This window comes from Cydia splendana, chromosome 14 (assembly GCF_910591565.1).
Source record: "Cydia splendana chromosome 14, ilCydSple1.2, whole genome shotgun sequence".
In the NCBI taxonomy this organism is placed as follows: Eukaryota; Metazoa; Arthropoda; class Insecta; order Lepidoptera; family Tortricidae; genus Cydia; species Cydia splendana.
In genome coordinates, this window is record NC_085973.1 from 15,110,098 (window position 1) to 15,130,013 (window position 19,916).

The window sequence follows — 19,916 nt, forward strand, 5'->3', positions numbered from 1 at the left end:
TTTACACTGAGGGATATTACCAAACAAAGTTTCTTTTTGCGGTCGGGAAAAATAATTTTCTGATTTATCATGGCAGGTCCTTCTGGCGTGAGAGTAGTGACCAGAGAATACATTTTTCGTATGATGAAAAACTGTAACGAACCCCAATTTCTACAAAAACTTGATGCAGTCATGAATAAAATTACTAGTTCTGCCACATTCCCACAAAACCAGAAAGATAAGTTTCTCCTCAAGTTTGCGAATGTTCATACATGTTACCAATCAAAAAATATCAACAGACGTTAACAAAAGCAGAAAAAGATATTATGAATACCAGGAAACTAAAAATACAGAAAGAATTTAGAGAACAATTGGGACTCGTAGTTGATATTCCTAAACAGGGCTTTGGAACCAGCAACGACGGGAACACCAGCAGACGATTTTTTTTAAATGCAGAGATTTCTTCCAACATCACGGAGATCGATTTAAACTTGATACAGAAGTTTGCTACAATTCTCGAAGTAATATCGAGTCGCCAAAAAATAGATTTAAATAAATTTTTACTATGACGAGGATCGCCATATGTAATGGGGTTTTCTTGGAAAACCGTGTATTGTTTTTACATATTTTTTGCTCATTTCATTGAAAGTTTTTGTTTTTTTATTATACTAGTTGATTGATAAACAAGCATGCGGGGCTGCGTGATGGTAAACAGTCACCGCAGCCTATAGACGGATGTAACAACTCATGGTTATCACGTAATACGCGTTACCGACCATGTGACGTAAAGATCTTATGCCACAATACCCAGTAATTGCACTGCCATGTCTCACCCTTCAAACCGGAACACCGCCATGAAAACATAACTGCTTAGGGACAGAAAAAAACCCCATACATAGGGCGATTCTCGTCATATTAAAAAATCATCAGTTTGCCAAGATCTATTAAATGAGACATGTTTCATTTCTGTTGGTGGGTGGGGACAGTGCCCATACAAATTTGCCCATGGTCCAAATGAGACATATTGCGACGACACGGCCAAGCTCTATGTCCAATTGTATCCTTGGAAGCCAATGACCCCAACCGTGCACAAAATTTTAAGTTGCATGGTCCTGTTGTAATGAAACATGCCCTTCTCCCTATAGGAAATTTGTCCGAAGAGGCAGCCGAGGCCAGAAATAAGCACTTCCGAGAATTTAGGAAGAGCTTTTCAAGGAAGTTCTCGAGAGAGCAGTGCAATTTGGACGTCTTAAATCGGCTGCTACTTACGTCAGATCCGTTTTTGAGCAGCATTAGGCCTAAGCCTCTAAAATCAGCGAAACCATTTAGCCTTGCTGCTAGGGACATGATGCTTGGCCCAAACATAGACGCAAACGCGATGTCAGATGACTTATCATCAGATTCAACAGGTGAAAGTGATGAAGGGTCGTCTGATTGATCAGATAGTAGCTGTTTATCAAATAATTAAAACTTGAAGAATGTTTTATTCTGCTATTGACCGGTATATAAACGATACAACACTACACCAACCGGCAAATGTATAAAAGTTGTATAAAATAAATTAAAATAGCATATTTGGATTCACACAATAGAACTCCTGATACAAATGTACATAAATCATTTTGGCCAGCTTTTCTAGTGAAATACCCCTATGTGCGGCGTGTAGCAAATTTTTTCATTTAGGTATTACCTACTAAAAACTGCAAAAATTAACTATTTATAATTTATAGTTTTTCACTAGCATTATGCTCACGCACACGCTGTTCTTGTTCATATCCCCGATTCGAACATAATTTTTTTTTAAAACAAAAGGGGGTGGCTGTCTTCACGCTAGCCACCCCAAACCACTTTTTGTAAGTTTTTTTGGTCTAGATAGCAAGATATTCGTTAGTTCATGATTGTTCAGGCATTAAAATCGTTAGGACCCGATTCCTTCATTGAGTCTTAGTCGTCAATGAGATCGGACGTGTTTATTTAAATAATTAATTATTCGCGTGCACAATTCGCGATTGTCTGCATTTCGAATCGTGCATTATCTAGGTCATTAGTCATCTATCGCGACCTACGGCTATAGTATAATGTATAAGTGGAGTAAACAACTGTAATCGAAAAATGTCGGGGAATAGTCCATTTAACCGGAGTGGACGTCCACGCCGCAGCCCGCCCTCAACGCCCACGCCGCAGCCCGGCCGCCCGGCCGCCCGGCCCGCCCGGGCCCGCACCAGCAAACATGCAGCAGGAAGAAGAGCCCCCGAAAGTAATTCCCACAAGTGACATCCAAACATGGCTCAAAAAGATTGAACTAAACCTGCAAGACGTCTGCTCTACATCTGCTGAAGGTAAACTTAACACTGACCAGAAGATCAAGATTAACAACATGTGTCGCAGCGTGGGCCACTTAGCCTCACAAATGGCTATCGAATACCAATCCCTAAAAAAATCACGCAATCCAAGCATATCAGGCCAAGCTCACCAAGAAAAAATGGACCTCGTACAACGTATCCAAGACCTAAAGCAGTCGATTGAGGAATCCCGCCGACAAGTTACCGGACCTGCTTCGTTTGCCGACGCCCTTAGGAATAATGGAACGAGGTACGTCCAGCCCTCTAACGTTAGCTCAGTCGCAATCTACCCGGTCGACAAGTTGAAATCGAGTGAGGAAACCAAATCTCTCGTTCAAAAGATTATCCGGCCCGACGAAATGAAGCTACACGTGAGAGGGTTACGCAAGATCAAAAATGGCGGTGTAGTGATAAGCACTGACTCAAAAGAAGACGTAATAAAACTCAAGCAATCAGAGCAGCTTACGACCTCTGGACTCACCGTTGACGAGCCACAAAAACGCAAGCCCAGAATTGTAGTCATCGGAGTTCCCGCGGATATGCAGGAACCTGAAGTCCTGAAGTGCATATACCATCAAAACTTAGCCGATAAATTACAAGATTGGTCGCTCGAAAAATTTATGGCTTCCACTAAGCTAAGTCACAAATCCGGAAAAAAGGACGCCGAGACCTGTAATGATATAATTGAAGTTTCTGGAGTAATACGCAAGGCCCTAATTACGAACGACAGAGTTTTTGTGAATTGGTCATCGTGTCCTGTTAGGGATTTCTCCTTGGTTACGCGCTGTTTCAAATGTCAGCTATACAATCATGCAGCGAAGACCTGCAAAATGGATATTAACATCTGCGGCCACTGCGGCGAAGCGGGTCACTCATTCAAGGAATGCACAAAAAAGGACGAAGCCCCAAAATGTGCAACATGCTCGCACTACAAAAAACAATGCAACCACCAAACCGGCGACGCCGCATGCCCAGCTAGACAAATGGCCGAAAAAAGGTATCTAAACTCCATAGATTACGAAGGCGCCTAGGAGCGCCAACTTTTCACATATTTTTTATAGCACTTCTTGTTTGATTAGTTTAACTATACTTATGAATAATAGCATATTCTCTGGCCTAGATAGTTTCTCTGTATCAGAGTCTAAAGCATACCACAGAGCTGCCCTACTAACCCTCTATCGTAAATCACGTAATACATGCACGCACGCGTAATTTGTCAATAAATTAAATATAAACAAACTTGGAGATAATTTACGCAATATTGACTTTGGCCCCGTTTATAATTCTGCTGATGCAGAAAATATATGCTGTACTTGATTAAAAATGCCCAACAAGAAATCTTACTTAACACCAATAAGACACGTCTAAATAGTAAGAATTACATGTATTCAAACAGTACAAAAAAAAATTTTTTTTCATCTAGATTATTTGTCCTTTTGGGCCCATTTTTGTACATCAGGTTAAATGCAATACTAGACTTATACCCACTTAGCTATCTTTGTTGTAAGAACACTCTTCGACGCGCCCGTCAAAGAATGACGTACGATAATACAGAGAACCTACTAATAGTCGTAAAATGATTACCTACTGCACTGTGATATTTAATACTTAAGAACCTACTTCTTTGTTACGGTGATTACAGTTATATTGTGTAACACATGTAGTTTATAAGTGAATAATTAAAAATTGATTAATATTGTCCTTCACTGCCTGAAACACAGGGAATCCTAGTTTAGGCATTTGTAAACCACTTGTCTCTATATAAATTCTTAGTCTTTAAGAACAACCACTGTACTATACTTTTCTCAATAAATTATTTGTATTTGTATTATTTTTTATTTTTTCAAAGCGGGGTGGCTGTTTTCATGCTAACCACCCCACCCCGAAATCAGCCAAACTAACTATGTAAAGTCATCAGGCGACGTTAGTTCATGTTTGTTCAGGCATTAAAATCGTTAGGATCTCATTAGATTTGCCATAAAAAGAAAATCGAAAAATTCATATAATATGGCCTTGCACTTGCACCGGCGCGCCGAGTGGACAAGCCGGCGGCGGCGCCGGCGCGGCGCGCAAGTCTACTAGGTACAGAAGACTCACTCTCTAACAAAACGCGTCTGTTACTATCAGCACAGATATGGCCGCTAGGTGGCGACAGCGCCACGCGCGGCTCATGGCAAACCCCAAAATTGGGGCCGAACGGATGTACTTTTAGCTACCTGAAGCAAAGCGACGAAATCACGGAGTGAGCCACGCCTGCTCTCGCCCAAAAAGTAATTGTTATTGATTGTAAAATAATTGTATAGATAAAATCTAAGAAAATATAGTCACAAGGGGGCTTCGTCCCCCATACAGGGGACACTAACCTGCCCAGGAGTAGTGTGAAGCCAACATAAGCTTGTTCAAAAGCCCCTCGATGCTTCACTGTGGACAGAAGCATGATGAGATGTTCGCCGATATCTTCAACTTGCTTCGCACTCAGCGTCCACGAGGGGGCTTCGCCATCGAGACACAAGCGAGACACGATGGAGCCAAGGAGGAGAGACGTCTGTGAATGCACAGAAATCGTAAGGTTCTTCGCCTGCTACAAACCTGCTACTTTCAAACGTGCAGATTGACATATAAAATTAGAATTCATTTTTAGGGTTCCGTACCCAAAGGGTAAAACGGGACCCTATTACTAAGACTTCGCTGTCCGTATATCCTATCTGTATGGCGATTTTGGGGCCTTAGTGGTTTTGTATGAAATTCGTGGAGTAGCCAACGGAATTGAAGTTTTTTTACATATATATATATATATATAAAAGATTTTTTTACTGTTGTCATATGAATATTTAGGAATGTCGAAATCTGCCGATATGCAACTTTTTTGGCAGTCTTTTTAATTAACAGCACAAATGCGATTTTAATTTTTGACGTCGCTTTGGAATGACATGCTTCTTTAAGATCACCCATGGGATAAAATGAAAGTGACTTTCATATTTAATTTTAACTGCAAACGAGCGTACGATGAACTCTAGTTCATAAAAAAATAACAGAAGCCCATTGTAACTTTTATTTGTTCGCTGAGGGCATATTGAAAACCGTTTAAAAATATGATCCGAAAAATCACTTGGCCAAAAATTCAAATAATGTTCGACATACAATTTTCAAATTGCCAGTAATTCTTAAATACAAATGACAACCAAATGGAATATACCTTAAAAGTTTTATAAAGAGTTACATTTTTATAAATTATATGCCTGTTTCTATTATGTTATTTCTAAGTGTCCCATTCCCGAATATTTCAGTGCGACCCTCGTAAAGATAGCTCCGATGTTGGGGTTGAGAGGTACTTAGCAGGTGAGTGGTTTGTCGTCCTTGGCGGCACGACGACTGGTACAAGACGAGGGATCGTGCGTCCAAGGATAACTCCCCTAAACTCTAAAACCATACTAATTCCTATATCCCAATATCGCTCTGAGACTGAGCACAGCTTCGATCGCACCGCACATACATCACGCACTAACAGACTCAAACATTCATCGCCCATGCAAAAAATAATAACGAAACAGTTTTTACTGTTCGCCACATTCCGAACAAAATTCGTGAATTAAATATTTACCGAATATTTAACACTACTAACGATCTCAACTGTTTTTTTGTTATGTTATGAGAGGTAGGTGATAGTGGTTGTCAACTCTGGCGGCAAGACGACAAGCCAAAGTGACTCGGGGTCTTGCGTCCAGAGATAACTTCCACCTCGAAACCTAACTTCCATTTCCTACTTAAAATCTTTAATATGCCACGACCCAATTGGGTGACCATCCAGCCTTTCAAGCTCATAAACCAAAGGAGATAAAACCTTTTTAACCCTGCACGGTTCATACTTAGGTGCGAGTTTTGACATAACAAACTTAGAGGCGTCACTTTGCGTGTAAGTACGCTTGTGAACAATATCCCCTACTGAAACCTTCGCCTCTCGGCGTCTCAAATTATAATATTTGGCATTTGTTGCATGTGCTTGCAGCATACGTAACCTAACCTGCTCAAAAATCTCTCTCATACAACCAAACTCGCCTGCATACTCCTCTCTAGGCATACCCACAGCATACTGCTTATCAGTATCTTTATAAAACGAGCCGTTAATGACGGGTTCCCTAGCGTGCACTAAAAAGAAAGGAGAATACCCGGTGGTCTCACTTACTGCACTGTTTATCGCAAACCTGATTTGGTGCAGCTTTTCGTCCCATGTACGGTGATTGTCCTTTACGTAAGACGCTACGGCGGTCATTACTACTTTATTATAACGCTCGACTAAATTTACCTGCGGAGTATAGCGCGGGCCATAAAAAATGTTAGGTACGTTGTAGCGTTTCAATAACTGCTTAAACTCTGATCCCGTGAATTGCGTTCCATTGTCTGCAATCACGGTTTCAGGAACGCCATGTTCCAAAATGACATGGTTTTCAAAATGCTTCGCCACCAAAGCGCTAGTAGCGCGGCGAAGTGGAAATAGCAGTGTGTGTTTCGAAAAGCAACATGTAACAACAAATAAAAATGTATAACCTGCGCGAGAGCGCGGCAGTGGACCGACAAGATCTATGCTAACTACCAACCATGGTCGTCGACATACTTTTGGCTGTCCCATGAGGCCTGCAGTCGGTTTTTGCGAATGCTTGTACGCTGCACAGACATCGCACGCTTTTACGAACTCGACTACATCCTTGTACATACCAGGCCAAAAGTAGGTCAACGCCAACCGGCGATGAGTTTTAAAAACACCTAAATGCGCAGCGGTTGCTTCGCAATGATTTTGCTGCAAAACTCTCTTACGATCACACTTCTTCACCACTTCCTTCCAATCGAACTCTCGCAACAGATTGTACTTTGATTTAGAAAGTCTAAAAAGTTTCCCGTCCTTTAAACAAAAATTTGGAAAATTCGCGGGAAAAGATCTACAACCATTGAAGATCTTATCATACCACTCATCTGGCTCAGCGTTATCATTCGTCACGTTTATTGCGTCTACTTGCATAAGTCTTGATAGTGCGTCAGGCACAACGTTAAGCGATCCCTTTCTGTGCTCAATCTCAAAGTCGAATTGAGACAGTCTGCAACCCCAACGAGCTAACCTCCCTGACGGGTTTTCAAGATTCATGAACCATTTGAGTGACGCGTGATCCGTGATCACTTTAAACTTACGTGAGCCTAAATACGCCTGAAATTTCTCCACTGAAAATATAACCGCAAGAGCCTCCCTTTCCGTGGCGCTGTAATTGCGCTCACTTTTGTTTAGGGCGCGGCTAACGTATGCGATCGGATGCTCAACACCCTCGATGGTCTGAGAAAGCATTCCACCAATTCCGTACGAAGAGGCATCACAATGTACAGAAAATTCTTTTTTAAAATCCGGTACCGCCAAAATGGGTGCCGTTACTAGAGCGTTCTTCAAAATTTTAAATGCTTCCTCTGCTTCTGCAGACCATTCGAAAGGTGGCGCCTTCTTGCCCTGTGACGTAAGTTTATTCAAAGGAGCGGCTATAGATGCGAAATTTCGGATAAACCGTCGATACCAAGAACACGTTCCTAAGAATGCCCTTACGTCACGTGCGTTCGTCGGTGTGGGGAAGTTTAGAACGGCAGAAACCTTATCAGGATCAGTACGCAACCCGAACTCGTCCACGACGTAACCGAGGTATTTAATGGACTGCCTGAAAAACTTAGATTTCTCGAAATTAATTGTTAAATTCGCCTTTTCTAACTTCGCCAACACACGATTTAACAAAAGCAAGTGCGTCTGAAAATCTGATGAGCAAATAACGATGTCATCGATGTAACAAAATGCTAAACCGGTTTCGATGTCACCTGTCAAATTGTGATCAATAAGGCTGTCCATCAGCCTCTGCTGACGCGCTGACGCGCCGCAGAGACCAAAAGGCATGACCTTGAACTTAAACATTCCACGACCGGGCACGCAAAAACTTGTTTTCTCCTGTGAGGTTTCAGCTAACGGGATTTGCCAGAATGAGGAACTTAAATCGATCGATGTCAGGTATTTCGCTTCCTTCAAACTATCCAAAATCTGGGGTATATACGGAATGGAATACGAATCTCCCTTTGTGACCGCATTTAACTTCCTACAATCCAAACAAAATCGCCAATCACCGTTAGGCTTCCTAACTAACAGAGCCGGGTTATTCCACGGACTCTCACAGGGTGTAACTACGTCCAATTTTAACATGCGGTCTAACTCGGAGGCTAAAGCAGCGCGCTTTTCCGGCGACAACGGGTACTGTTTCGTTTTGATGGGCGTGGCATCGCCAGTCTCGATGACATGCTCGGTTAAGCTGGTTCTGCCAAGCCCCTTCTCCTCGAACGAAATGTTTTTAAATTTCCCTACGACGGTATCCGCGAGTTCCCTCTCGGCCGCAGTTAAATGCTCGTAAGACCGAATCGTGTGTACCTGTTCTGCACTTAAACCGTTGCAACTAAAATATTTTTCAGGTGGAGTCATGTGTTCCGCATTTCTTAAACATTTAGGCAATAAATTAAAAGCTTTCCAAAAATCATACCCTAAAATCACGTAATTTACGATCGAGGGTACTACTACAAACTTTATGACTTTCGTAGTATTTTCAAACGTAACCGGGACAAAAATGTACCCAATCGACTCGCAATTTACTCCATTTGCGACCCTACACGAACTAGAGTACGCTTCCTGAAATGTAAAACCAAATTTGACAAAATCTAAATGTGCATTGTTCCCTAAAACTGACAATGCTGAACCGCTATCGGCCAATCCATAAATCTCGAAATCATTCGCCTTAAATTTCAAATACGGTCTAATATCGTCTTTATTTGGAGCAAACAGAATCGTAGCAATCGAACTAGCATTTTTATTTTGTTCAATCGATTTAAAGTTTAATCGATTCGATTGACACTTGCTACGATTCAACCTTAGGCGTTTTTTGACTGTGGTTGCATTGGTTTCTGAACGCTACCCTTTTGACAGATTTCACATTCCGATCGAATTGTATTTGCTTTTCCACAACCAAAACAGCTATACGAATTTAATTTAGGCTTTTCCTTACACAATTTAAAGTTATGATCCGGTTTTCCGCATTTGTAACACACTCCACGATGTGGTTTCGAAAATTTCGCGTCCGAAAACCTTGGTTGCTGTTTCCGCTGTGAAAAGGAACTATCCGACTTGGTCGCGAAGCCTGAGCTTTGTTTTACAGCGATGGCATTCACATGAGGTTGCTTGGCACTGGAGCCTTTATAAACGTGATCACGACAAAGTGTATGCTCGCTGACCTTGGGCGGTTCTACAAATAACTTCGCCCTTTGCTGTGAAAACTCAACCTTGCGACAATAAGCCTTCAGTTCGGCGACCGACTTAATATCCACCAATGCCAACTGCTGAGTAAAATGTGGGCGAATGTTGTGCAACAAGATGTCCAGCTTCGCCTCCTCCGGTAAGTCTGATTTTAATCTTGCAAACATTCCTGACATTACCGCAAAATATAAATGGATGGGTTCGTTTTCCCCCTGTGTTCTAGCTTGAATTTCCTGTCTCAGCCTAAAATCATAGTCTCCGGGGACAAACTCATCTAATAAAAGTGACTTTAAATCCTGCCAACTTGAAACCGAACCCTTGACACCTCTGAACCACAACAATGCCGAGTCTCCAAATAAATGTGGTGCCGCCCTAAATAGTTTGGCATCTGAAACCCCATTTGCTTCCTTTAACTCCTCCACGCGCTCCAAAAATGAGCGCGGGTCTGTCATACCATTAAATTTAACCTGCCATTTTGAAATATTCAAATCACTTGAGCACTGAACCTGCATTTCCCTAATACCGCTTGTTAACATTTCAGAACTACTTCCTGAGACCAAAGGATTTGGATTTAAAACCTCCGCGCTGCCACTGGGTGCTGCTGGACCTGAACCTGGACCCTCAATCTTCGCCAATAAAGTCTCAAGCTTGGATTGCAAACTAGTCTTCAGTTCTAACAATGTCTGGTTGCGTTCCGGCTGAACCCTGGCCAGACGGTGATAAATATGGTACCCAAGGGCTTTAGCGCGACTTAAAGAATATCTCTCCTTTGTCTCACAATATTTGTCAACAATGGAAGCCAAATCAATCACTTTCTCCGAGACAATGCCTAGCTCCGACTCCGCTGACAGTTCAGTTTCCACTATGTCCTCGCTAGGAGCTTCTAAAATAAGAGACCTAAGTTGCTTTCTCAAAGCGTCAACTGTGGTTGCAGGAGTTTCTGACCGAATTTGAACCTCATAAATCAACTCATCCTTCAAAAGACTGTGAAATTGAATGCTGCGCTCCATTTTTAACTATTTTATCAACTGTTGTATTGAAAATTCTGGTATTAACAATGTGTTTTGTATGTATGATTGTATCACTTATGTTGTTTTTATAAAGAATAAATACTACTAAATAGTGTACTATTTTCTTTAAACCAATCTTAATCTACAAATAATGTAACTGTAATCCTTAATGAGTAAAGTATTTTTACTACCGAAAATGATTTCTAACTGACAGGTGTGCACTTTCAAACGTCAACTTTCTTTTTAAATTTGCAAAGTGAAAGCTACTATCAAATTGGTTCCAAACAATACCACAAAAATCCAAGAATGTAATATTTCCAACAAAATCCAATGCTTTTCACTTTAAATATGTAATAATGAGCTGACAGTATAAATGTAAGCAAATACTCTTAAAATAATTGTGTGTACTGAAATTGGAATATCTTTGTAATAAGTCCGTACCGACAAAAGAATGCACAAAAACCTTTTAAATTGCAATTTTATGCTTAAAAACGACACAAATTCACATCAAATGTTGAAATCAAAACTTAGTATATAAAATCAGTGAAATTTCAAAACATATACTTGGTGCAAAGTGCAAAACCACGTTATTTTTTACGGTTGGCAATATAACCTCAAAAAGTCAAAAAGTGTGTGTCACTTTCTCTTCCAAAAAACAACAAATAAATGTGTAGCAAAACAGCAGAATTGCAATCAAATCTTCAAATTATGATATCTAAAAACTATTCAATGTATAAAGAGCAACCAACACTAAACAAAAGGTGAGTAACACAGTAAATATTTCACAACTTTCCTGGTACATGAAATTTCCCCTATTTCCTACAGCAAGCTTACTCCCAGGGCGCCAGTGAAACGTTCTTTTTTAAAAGGTAAGTAAGATTACAAAGCTCCGGCTTGTTCAATAAAGCATAGCACGTTAGCACAGAAAATAAAATTAACTTAATTAGTAAAAATGTGGTGTCAAAAATTGCTTGCTGGAGGAACCTATTTTGGGAGATAAAAAGCGAACAAATTTATATTTAAGGAACTTTATTTATTACTAAAATCTTGCCTATGCAATGTTAGTGGCTTAACCTAAACTTATGACCTCTGTGTGAACCTCTAACTTGATTTGACGACACCTAATGGTAGAACTTAGCTCAGTGGACGGCGGGGCCGCTTAATAGGTCCAGAATAAAGCTTCACACAGAATTCTACTTATTTAAGAACTAAATTATCGTAACTCTAAATTCGATGTACCAGGATTTTCAAATGTCTTTATGCTACTTTAATGGTTGCTCATAGTTTTAAATTTACTCTACACTTTACAGCTGGTGCTGATGCCCTACAAAATTAAGACATGGAAAGGACCGACCTCAGGATGAAAACCTTCCTCAGACGCTGCGGAGTGTCAGGCTGGTTTCCCCGAGAAGGCTAGAAGCTGAGCGGAGATGTAGAGCTCAGGGGCCGCGCACGTGGTACCAAGACGACGTGGCAGAGGCAGATGGGATGTTTAATTCCTCAATCCAGGAGGTCTCCCAGGCAATATTCATAAATTGACTTCCAAGCTTTTGAAATGATGAAATAAATTTAATTTAAATTTAATTTAAATTCACTTTAAATTCCCGGCTCCTGTAAACCGAGAAAAGGTTATATTAGCCGATGCCCTTTATGGCCGCTAGAGAAGAAACGAAACAATTGTAAATTTAGCTCACCGCACTGAAAGCTGCTAAGACTTCTGGCGGAGCGCTCCCTTCCCTCGAGCAGGAGTCACTCTGCAAAGAACCAAAACCTGGTTAAGAACAAACCCACAACGTTTCGCGCCATTGTGGAGTTGATCACCACGAAATTTAATTTGTACTCACTCAGTGGAGCTTCCGAAGGACTCAAGCCGTTTCCATCTTTCAGACCACCATGTCGAAAGTGTGGTCTTCCCATAAATTGTGCTCTTGCGAGCGAGTGTCCCCAGAGGGGTTCCCAAATCAAATGTGCAAATCATTCTCGAATGAACTCCTCCAATAAGGAGGTCCCTGAGGGCCTAACAAAAGTAGGGTGGCAGTCCCTTGAAGACACAAATCCTTCGAAAATTCTATCTGAATTGTTTAGACAATTTCACTCCTGAGCCTAAGAAATATATTTTTATCATTAAATCTAATATTGTTTCATTCCAGAGCCACTTTGTAAGTCTGTAATTTCTATGTTTTGTTTTATATCAAAATTATTTTTTACCTGAAAAAACATACCTAAATCATACAAAGTTTTCCTGGAGTGACAATATAAATATCTCAAGTTTTATTTATTTTTACTCGTATGACAACCCCGACAACAGATAAGCATCTAGAGGTGCATCTGAATGCAACAGATTATGCAAAGAAGTGCAATTAATACAGTTCGTTTCGGACACTGTTAAAAACGTTGAAATAAGAAAAAGTATTTTTCTTTTGATTATGAATCATCTCAATAATACTTAATATAAATTTAGAAAAATGTACTACGTTACACGTCCTTCCGTCCGTCCGTCCTTCCGTCCGTCCGTCCGTCCGTCCGTCCGTCCGTCCGTCCGTCCGTCCGTCCGTCCGTCTGTCTGTCACCAGGCTGTATCTCACGAACCGTGATAGCTAGACAGTTGAAATTTTCACAGATGATGTATTTCTGTTACCGCTATAACAACAAATACTAAAAACAGAATAAAATAAAGATTTAAGTGGGGCTCCCATACAACAAACGTGATTTTTGACCGAAGTTAAGCAACGTCGGGCGGGGTCAGTACTTGGATGGGTGACCGTTTTTTTTTTTGCCGTTTTTTGCATTATGGTACGGAACCCTTCGTGCGCGAGTCCGACTCGCACTTGCCCGGTTTTTTATTTAAAATATTAGTGATACCTCTTTGACGGACCGCCAGGCGCACAGCAGCAGCATTTGCGCGGTCACCGCGCGCCCGTCCGCCAGCCGCGCGCCACTGACCATAAAAAAAAAATGATCAAGCTGATTTAAATATTGTGAGATGGTGTCGAACGTTAGGGTAGGTATAGTCTGACAAAAAAGAGTAGAAATTAAAAAATGGCAATACTGTAGTGTTGTCTCTTTCAAATCAATTTATATAAAAAACGGGACGATCCTACAGTATTGCCACTTTTTAATTTCTACTCTTTTTTGTCTGACTGTATTCCATTCACATTTTGCTTAATAAGAGAGTGAGACGCAATGCACATTGGACCAAGAAATTGAACAGGTGGAATACCAACCTTAGAAGCGCGAGTCCTACTCAAACTTGACTGCTGGAGCTTTTATATTCTAATAATGGCAATTGTTTAATTTCGGAAATCCGCTCCTCTAAGTATATTTGTAAGCTTTACCCGCTGCTGTCGGAGCTGGTGTCTTCGGGCAGCAGACCCTCGGGGCTGGCGGCCGTCACCACGGCTGAGACACGGCTGTTGACGCTTTCACATGTAGTGATGATGTCTGCAATCAAGGCAGACCACCGGCCGTTGTTGGCTATGGCACTGGGAAGGACGAATGTAGTTGTTGTAGCTCCTATAAGTATATTTGTAAGCTTTACCCGCTGCTGTCGGAGCTGGTATCTTCGGGCAGCAGACCCTCGGGGCTGGCGGCCGTCACCACGGCTGAGACCCGGCTGTTGACCACCTCGCATGTCGCGATGATGTCAGCGATCAGGGCAGACCACCGGTAGTTGTTGGCTATGGCACTGGGAAGAACGAATGTAGTTGTTGTAGCTCCTCTAAGTATATTTGTAAGCTGTACCCGCTGCTGTCGGAGCTGGTGTCTTCGGGCAGAAGATCCTCGGGGCTGGCGGACGTCACCACGGCTGAGACACGGCTGTTGACGCTTTCACATGTAGTGATGATGTCTGCGATCAAGGCAGACCACCGATCGTTGTTGGCTATGGCACTGGGAAGGACGAATGTAGTTGTTGTAGCTCCTATAAGTATATTTGTAAGCTTTACCCGCTGCTGTCGGAGCTGGTATCTTCGGGCAGCAGACCCTCGGGGCTGGCGGCCGTCACCACGGCTGAGACCCGGCTGTTGACCACCTCGCATGTCGCGATGATGTCAGCGATCAGGGCAGACCACCGGTAGTTGTTGGCTATGGCACTGGGAAGAAGGAATGTAGTTGTTGAACATTTTTCTCATTACAATTTTACTTACGACTATAGTTTCAGACAACGCACAAGTGAAGTCGAATGTATGACGTACATTCAGCGTCATGAAGTTAGGTAGCATCGAAAGTATTCAACTAGTTCGATACGCGGGAAAAGGGAAGGCGACACGCGGGCCACAACTGGTTCCAGAATAGGGTTACCAGATACGAATTCGGGATTTCCTGACAAAATTCCTGATTTGCGAATATTTTTCCTGACGCTCATATCAGCGACTCGGGGGAGGGGGTTTAGCCGTGAGCGATATCTATGCTTGATACATTGTTTACATTAATTTAATTTGGTTTGGATTTATCTAAGTAAATTTGAATAATGTACCTTTTTAGGTACATAATAGAAAACTCTGCTAATTCACTAAAATTCCTGATATTTTCGGATTCCGGCCGCATTCCTGACAAACGGCCAAAATTTCTGACATGTCATGAAAATTCCTGACATCTGGTAACCCGATTCCAGGAGGGATAGAAAGTATTGCGCGTGTCCAGAAACGGGCAAACTAAATGCTGCAATAAATAGATTTAGGAACTAGAGCTCACCTAGCGTCGAGGCCACCTATAAGCCTAGCGAGGCAGTGTACGAGTCCGTACATAGGCGCGTCGCGGGCCGCGCGGAGTATGTCCAGCGCACGGGTCGTTTGTTCTTTGAGCGAGCTTAGAATCTTGTGTAGGAGGCCGAAATATGCCGGCGAGGGCACGTCACTGAAATCACAACAATACGGCTATTTCTCTCTAAATAATAAAAGTGGTATTACACCAGTGTAAAGTAACATAATGTAAGACTTACTGAGCTTTATAATAAGGTTGAAATTCCGCTGGCAAAGACAGCATTAGCAGCTGTTTGTAAGAAGCGGCCACACAGTCCGTCGACCGCACCGATGAAGCTTGGGCTATCAACTTCCTTTAACCCTTTACCAGGCTAAGGGATATATATTTCCCACATACGGCACTTCAAACATGTGTTATATTTTCGATGAGTAAGACTGACATTCGATTGTCATTTTTGAACTGTCCGACTGGTAAAGAGCTAACTACACTCGTAAGAAGTCACATAAGACTTACTGTTCATTATGATAAGGTTGAAACTCCGCTGGCAGAGACAGCATTAGCAGCAGTTTGTAAGAGGCGGCCACACAGTCCGTCGGCCGCACCGATGAAGCTTCAGCTATCTAGTTTCTTTAACTTTACTCGTAAGAACCCACATAAGACTTACTGTTCATTATGATAAGGTTGAAACTTCGCTGGCAGAGACAGCAGTAGCAGCAGTTTGTAAGAGGCGGCCACGCAGTCCGTCGGCCGCACCGATGAAGCTTCAGCTATCAAGTTTCTTTAACTATACTCGTAAGAAGTCACATAAGACTTACTGTTCATTATGATAAGGTTGAAACTCCGCTGGCAGAGACAGCAGTAGCAGCAGTTTGTAAGAGGCGGCCACACAGTCCGTCGGCCGCACCGATGAAGCTTGAGCTATCGCGTCCGCGACGTAGTCTGGTGACCGTACAGGCTGAAAACAAGTATTTGTCAAAAATAGGGAAAATATTAGTTAAACGACTAAGGGTGAGTTGAGAATAATGTTCGTGATTGGTAAAATTATGTTTTTTTTTTTAAGTGATGAGTGAAGTGATGTAATCAGTGATGACTACTTGGATATATTGATCAACCCTGTACGAAAGCAATATTCAAAAATATCAGTTGATCTATTTAATATTACATACTGATACGACATGACGAATTTATCAAAAACATCATAGAAGGGAAAGTTGAAGCAAACAGGAAGAAGGGAAGACCAAGGAGTGCGTACATGGATCAAATAAAGGAAAAGATCAACGTCGTGTCGTATCAGGTTGTCAAAGAGAAGGCCGAGGACCGCCAAATATGGAAATTGCTCCACCGACAAGAGTCACTCTTAAATATATGATGATGACAGATAGACAGACAGACGCGGCGGGGGACTTTGTTTTATAATATGTAGTGTTATATTAATCTTCAATGCAACATTACCTTTATCAACTCCGCTGGGCAATTCTTTAGCACCTCTAGGGCGAGAACTTTGTTGTTCTCATAGCTATCTTCTAGAAGATTGTACAATATTTCAGCCTGCTCCTCCGTGCATCGCCTAAAAGAAAAACAAAATCATCACACCTTAGACTTTAGAGTTTCCATTCAATATTGACTTTTCGAACACTTCCACCACCATTCACTAACCCTGTGTTAACCGGTTAAAGATGGAGTTACCATGGTTACTACTACAATTTGACACTCGGTTACCGGTTTAACCGGTTGACCCCGAGTTAGTGGGATGGTACAAGTGGCCCTTATTGGATCGCTTTAGTAGACATTTGAGTCCTGTGAGGTAGCATTCTGTCCGTCAGAGGCTGTCAAGAAAGAATACGCTTTTTGTGTCTGTGGCTTATACTGGTACGAAGCTCGGAGGCGACATACAAACTTCATGTAGTAGGCTATATTTATACTCTGCTGATTTCCTACGCTATGAATAATGTACCATATTATTATATACTTTTACTGTCTATGTCTAAAGCTCGAAGTCAGAATACTTTTAGTCTGTCTCGGAGACCACATACAAGGTTTAAGTAGTAGACTATATTTATACTCTGCTGGTTTGCTATGACTAATATTTGTATACTTTTCCTGTCTGTGCCTGAACATACCTATCTTCTGCAAGATGTAGATGTCCCAGCCAGCTAAGGAGCTGGAGCGCGATATAACGCCGTCCGTAGCTAGCGCCACCTGCCGATAGACTGGCGAAGCAGGAAGGAGGCCACATGCATAGTTTAAGTAGTAGGCTATATTTATACTCTGCTGTTTTCCCATGACTAATAAAGAATACTCTTACAGTCTGTGTCTCGGAGTCCACATACAAAGTTTAAGTAGTAGACTATATTTATACTCTGCTGGTTTTCTATGACTAATATTTGTATACTTTTCCTGTCTGTGCCTGAACATACCTATCTTCTGCAAGATGTAGATGTCCCAGCCAGCTAAGTAACTGGAGCGCGATATAACGCCGTCCGTAGCTAGCGCCCCCTGCCGAGAGACTGGCGAAGCTTGAAGCTCGGAGTTCCGATATAAATTTTAGGTAGTAGGCTATTTCTTTTGAGTGTTCAGTCGGTTTTCTCTTTAGCACTTTGTAGCTGTCCTCGAGACGTTTTAATATCTGGAATTTGAATAAAAAAAAATATTTTATTTAGGAAACAAACAGTCACATACAAATATGTTTAAACTTGTAGATATTACAATAAGACCTATAGTTCCATTAAATATAAAATAATGATATTGGTAATAATAATAAGTACAAACAGGGCTAGTTCGGTTCTGCCTATAAATAGGAAGATACACAGAAGTAACAATTAAATACAAAACTTATAAAGTACCTAACATGCTTACAAACATACCTACATTGCATAAGACTGTAAAACAATGACTTTTTTTTTACAAAATAAGTAAGTAGTAACTTTACACTGCTATGGAAATATTTGGCTCCGCTTGGCATATGGAAATATGACATTAAATAAAGAAAACTGGCGAAAAAATTAGCTCATGAGATGAGATTTGGCTTGACTTCTTTATACCTTTCTACCTACTACCTTTAAACCTTTACCAGGCTGACAGTTCAAAAATGACAATCGAATGCCAGTGCAATCGAAAATATAACACATGTTTGAAGTGCCGTTATGTGGGAAATACGAGTATATATCCCGTCCCGTTAGCCTGGTAAAGGATTAACAATATATTGATATTGTGGATAGCGATGGGCGAGTCGAGTTATCTGATTCGAATAATCCGAATCAACCTACAGATGAGTTGATTCGAATCAAGACTATTGGCAATTCGAATCAACTCGGCCACTAAACTAACTGGTAACTTGGTATCCGATGCGCTAACTCGGCGAATGAATCGCCAACTCTCCGAGCCGAGTCAACGCTATCACACATCACACTGCTACTAAGGCCATTCAAAAATAAACCTTAATTCGGTAGCCCGAAGGTTCTTTTTACAACAACTGCCGCTTGATTAGCCGTCTCAATTCGAGTTGACTGGTACTATGACCATTCAAAAATAAACCTTCATTCCATGGCCCGAAGGTTCTTTTTACAACAACTGCCGCTTGATTCGCCATCTCAATTCGAGTTGACTGGTACTATGACCATTCAAAAATAAACCTTAATTCCATGGCCCGAAGGTTCTTTTTACAACAACTGCCGCTTGACTCGCCGTCTCAACTCAAGTTTGCGGCTTCGCGGCCCGTGACCTTGTTGCGAACCGTCGAGTCGAGTCAACTCGAATCAGAGGCCGAATCAATTCGAATGATTCGAATTAAAAAAAGTGGACTCGTCACATCGCTAATTGTGGAGAGCAAAAATATGCACTCCACGTACAAAAATTAATATATAAATAAATTTAATAAACACGATAACTAAACGAAAGAAACTTCAGTATGCTGCGGGATCATACCGTTAGCTAGTTTGCGGTAAGCAGGGCGACATCTAGCGGGGCATTTGAGAAATACGCAAAAGGTTAGGTATATTGCATTCTTCGGTTATTTGTTAGTGACCCATTTCAATAAAAAAACAGGGGGTTAAATATGTGTGTAAGTATCCTTTTTTAAGATGACTGTATCTTCCTTAATTGTACATGCTTGCACTGAGTGAATGAATACCTTCTTCAAGTTTGCTATCACATAGTATTTTTCAAACTCGATGGGTCCTAAACCTAGTCCCACAGTAAACTCAATAAGGCTTATGTTGTGGGTACTAGTGGTACTGGACTACGATATAGTTACAACACACAGTGTGGAAAGAAAGTCGGGCCCTGGAGGGAAACTACCTCAAATCCTTAAGCTGGCTCATTTTACTTAAAGGAGACATTCCTTTAGATTCTGCTGGCTCATAAGCTGGCTCATTTTACTTAAAGGAGACATTCCTGTTATCATTAACATTAACTGTATCGACTAGTAGAGTAAAATTGCGAGTGATAATTTTTTGGAATTTTTAGTCGGTTCGAGTCCCGGGCGAGGCAAGCGAGTTTAAAAAAATCTTTAAATGCAGTTTTGTTTCTTTAAAAAAAAAAGGAATGTCTCCTTTAAGTAAAATGAGC

At 41.4% G+C, this 19,916-nt stretch overlaps 2 protein-coding genes and 1 long non-coding RNA gene across 3 annotated transcripts in view; 2 read left to right on the forward strand and 1 right to left on the reverse strand.

The window, feature by feature from the left end:
- Window positions 1-19,916, reverse strand: part of LOC134796957 (tRNA (32-2'-O)-methyltransferase regulator THADA) — a 48,557-nt gene that overhangs the window by 17,055 nt on the left and 11,586 nt on the right. The window contains 9 exon segments of the mRNA XM_063769152.1: window positions 4,685-4,866; window positions 13,512-13,587; window positions 14,188-14,334; window positions 14,391-14,537; window positions 14,594-14,740; window positions 15,342-15,503; window positions 16,015-16,160; window positions 16,803-16,917; window positions 17,768-17,976. Of these exon segments, the coding sequence (XP_063625222.1) occupies window positions 4,685-4,866; window positions 13,512-13,587; window positions 14,188-14,334; window positions 14,391-14,537; window positions 14,594-14,740; window positions 15,342-15,503; window positions 16,015-16,160; window positions 16,803-16,917; window positions 17,768-17,976 (1,331 nt within the window).
- Window positions 2,190-4,126, forward strand: LOC134796664 (uncharacterized). The gene has a single exon (XM_063768815.1). It carries the CDS (start codon window positions 2,210-2,212, stop codon window positions 3,350-3,352), a length of 1,143 nt encoding a protein of 380 aa, XP_063624885.1. The 5' UTR covers window positions 2,190-2,209; the 3' UTR covers window positions 3,353-4,126.
- Window positions 8,934-12,064, forward strand: LOC134796916 (uncharacterized). Its single transcript, XR_010145024.1, has 3 exons — window positions 8,934-9,778; window positions 10,181-11,410; window positions 11,960-12,064. It is a non-coding gene; the product is annotated as an uncharacterized LOC134796916 (long non-coding RNA).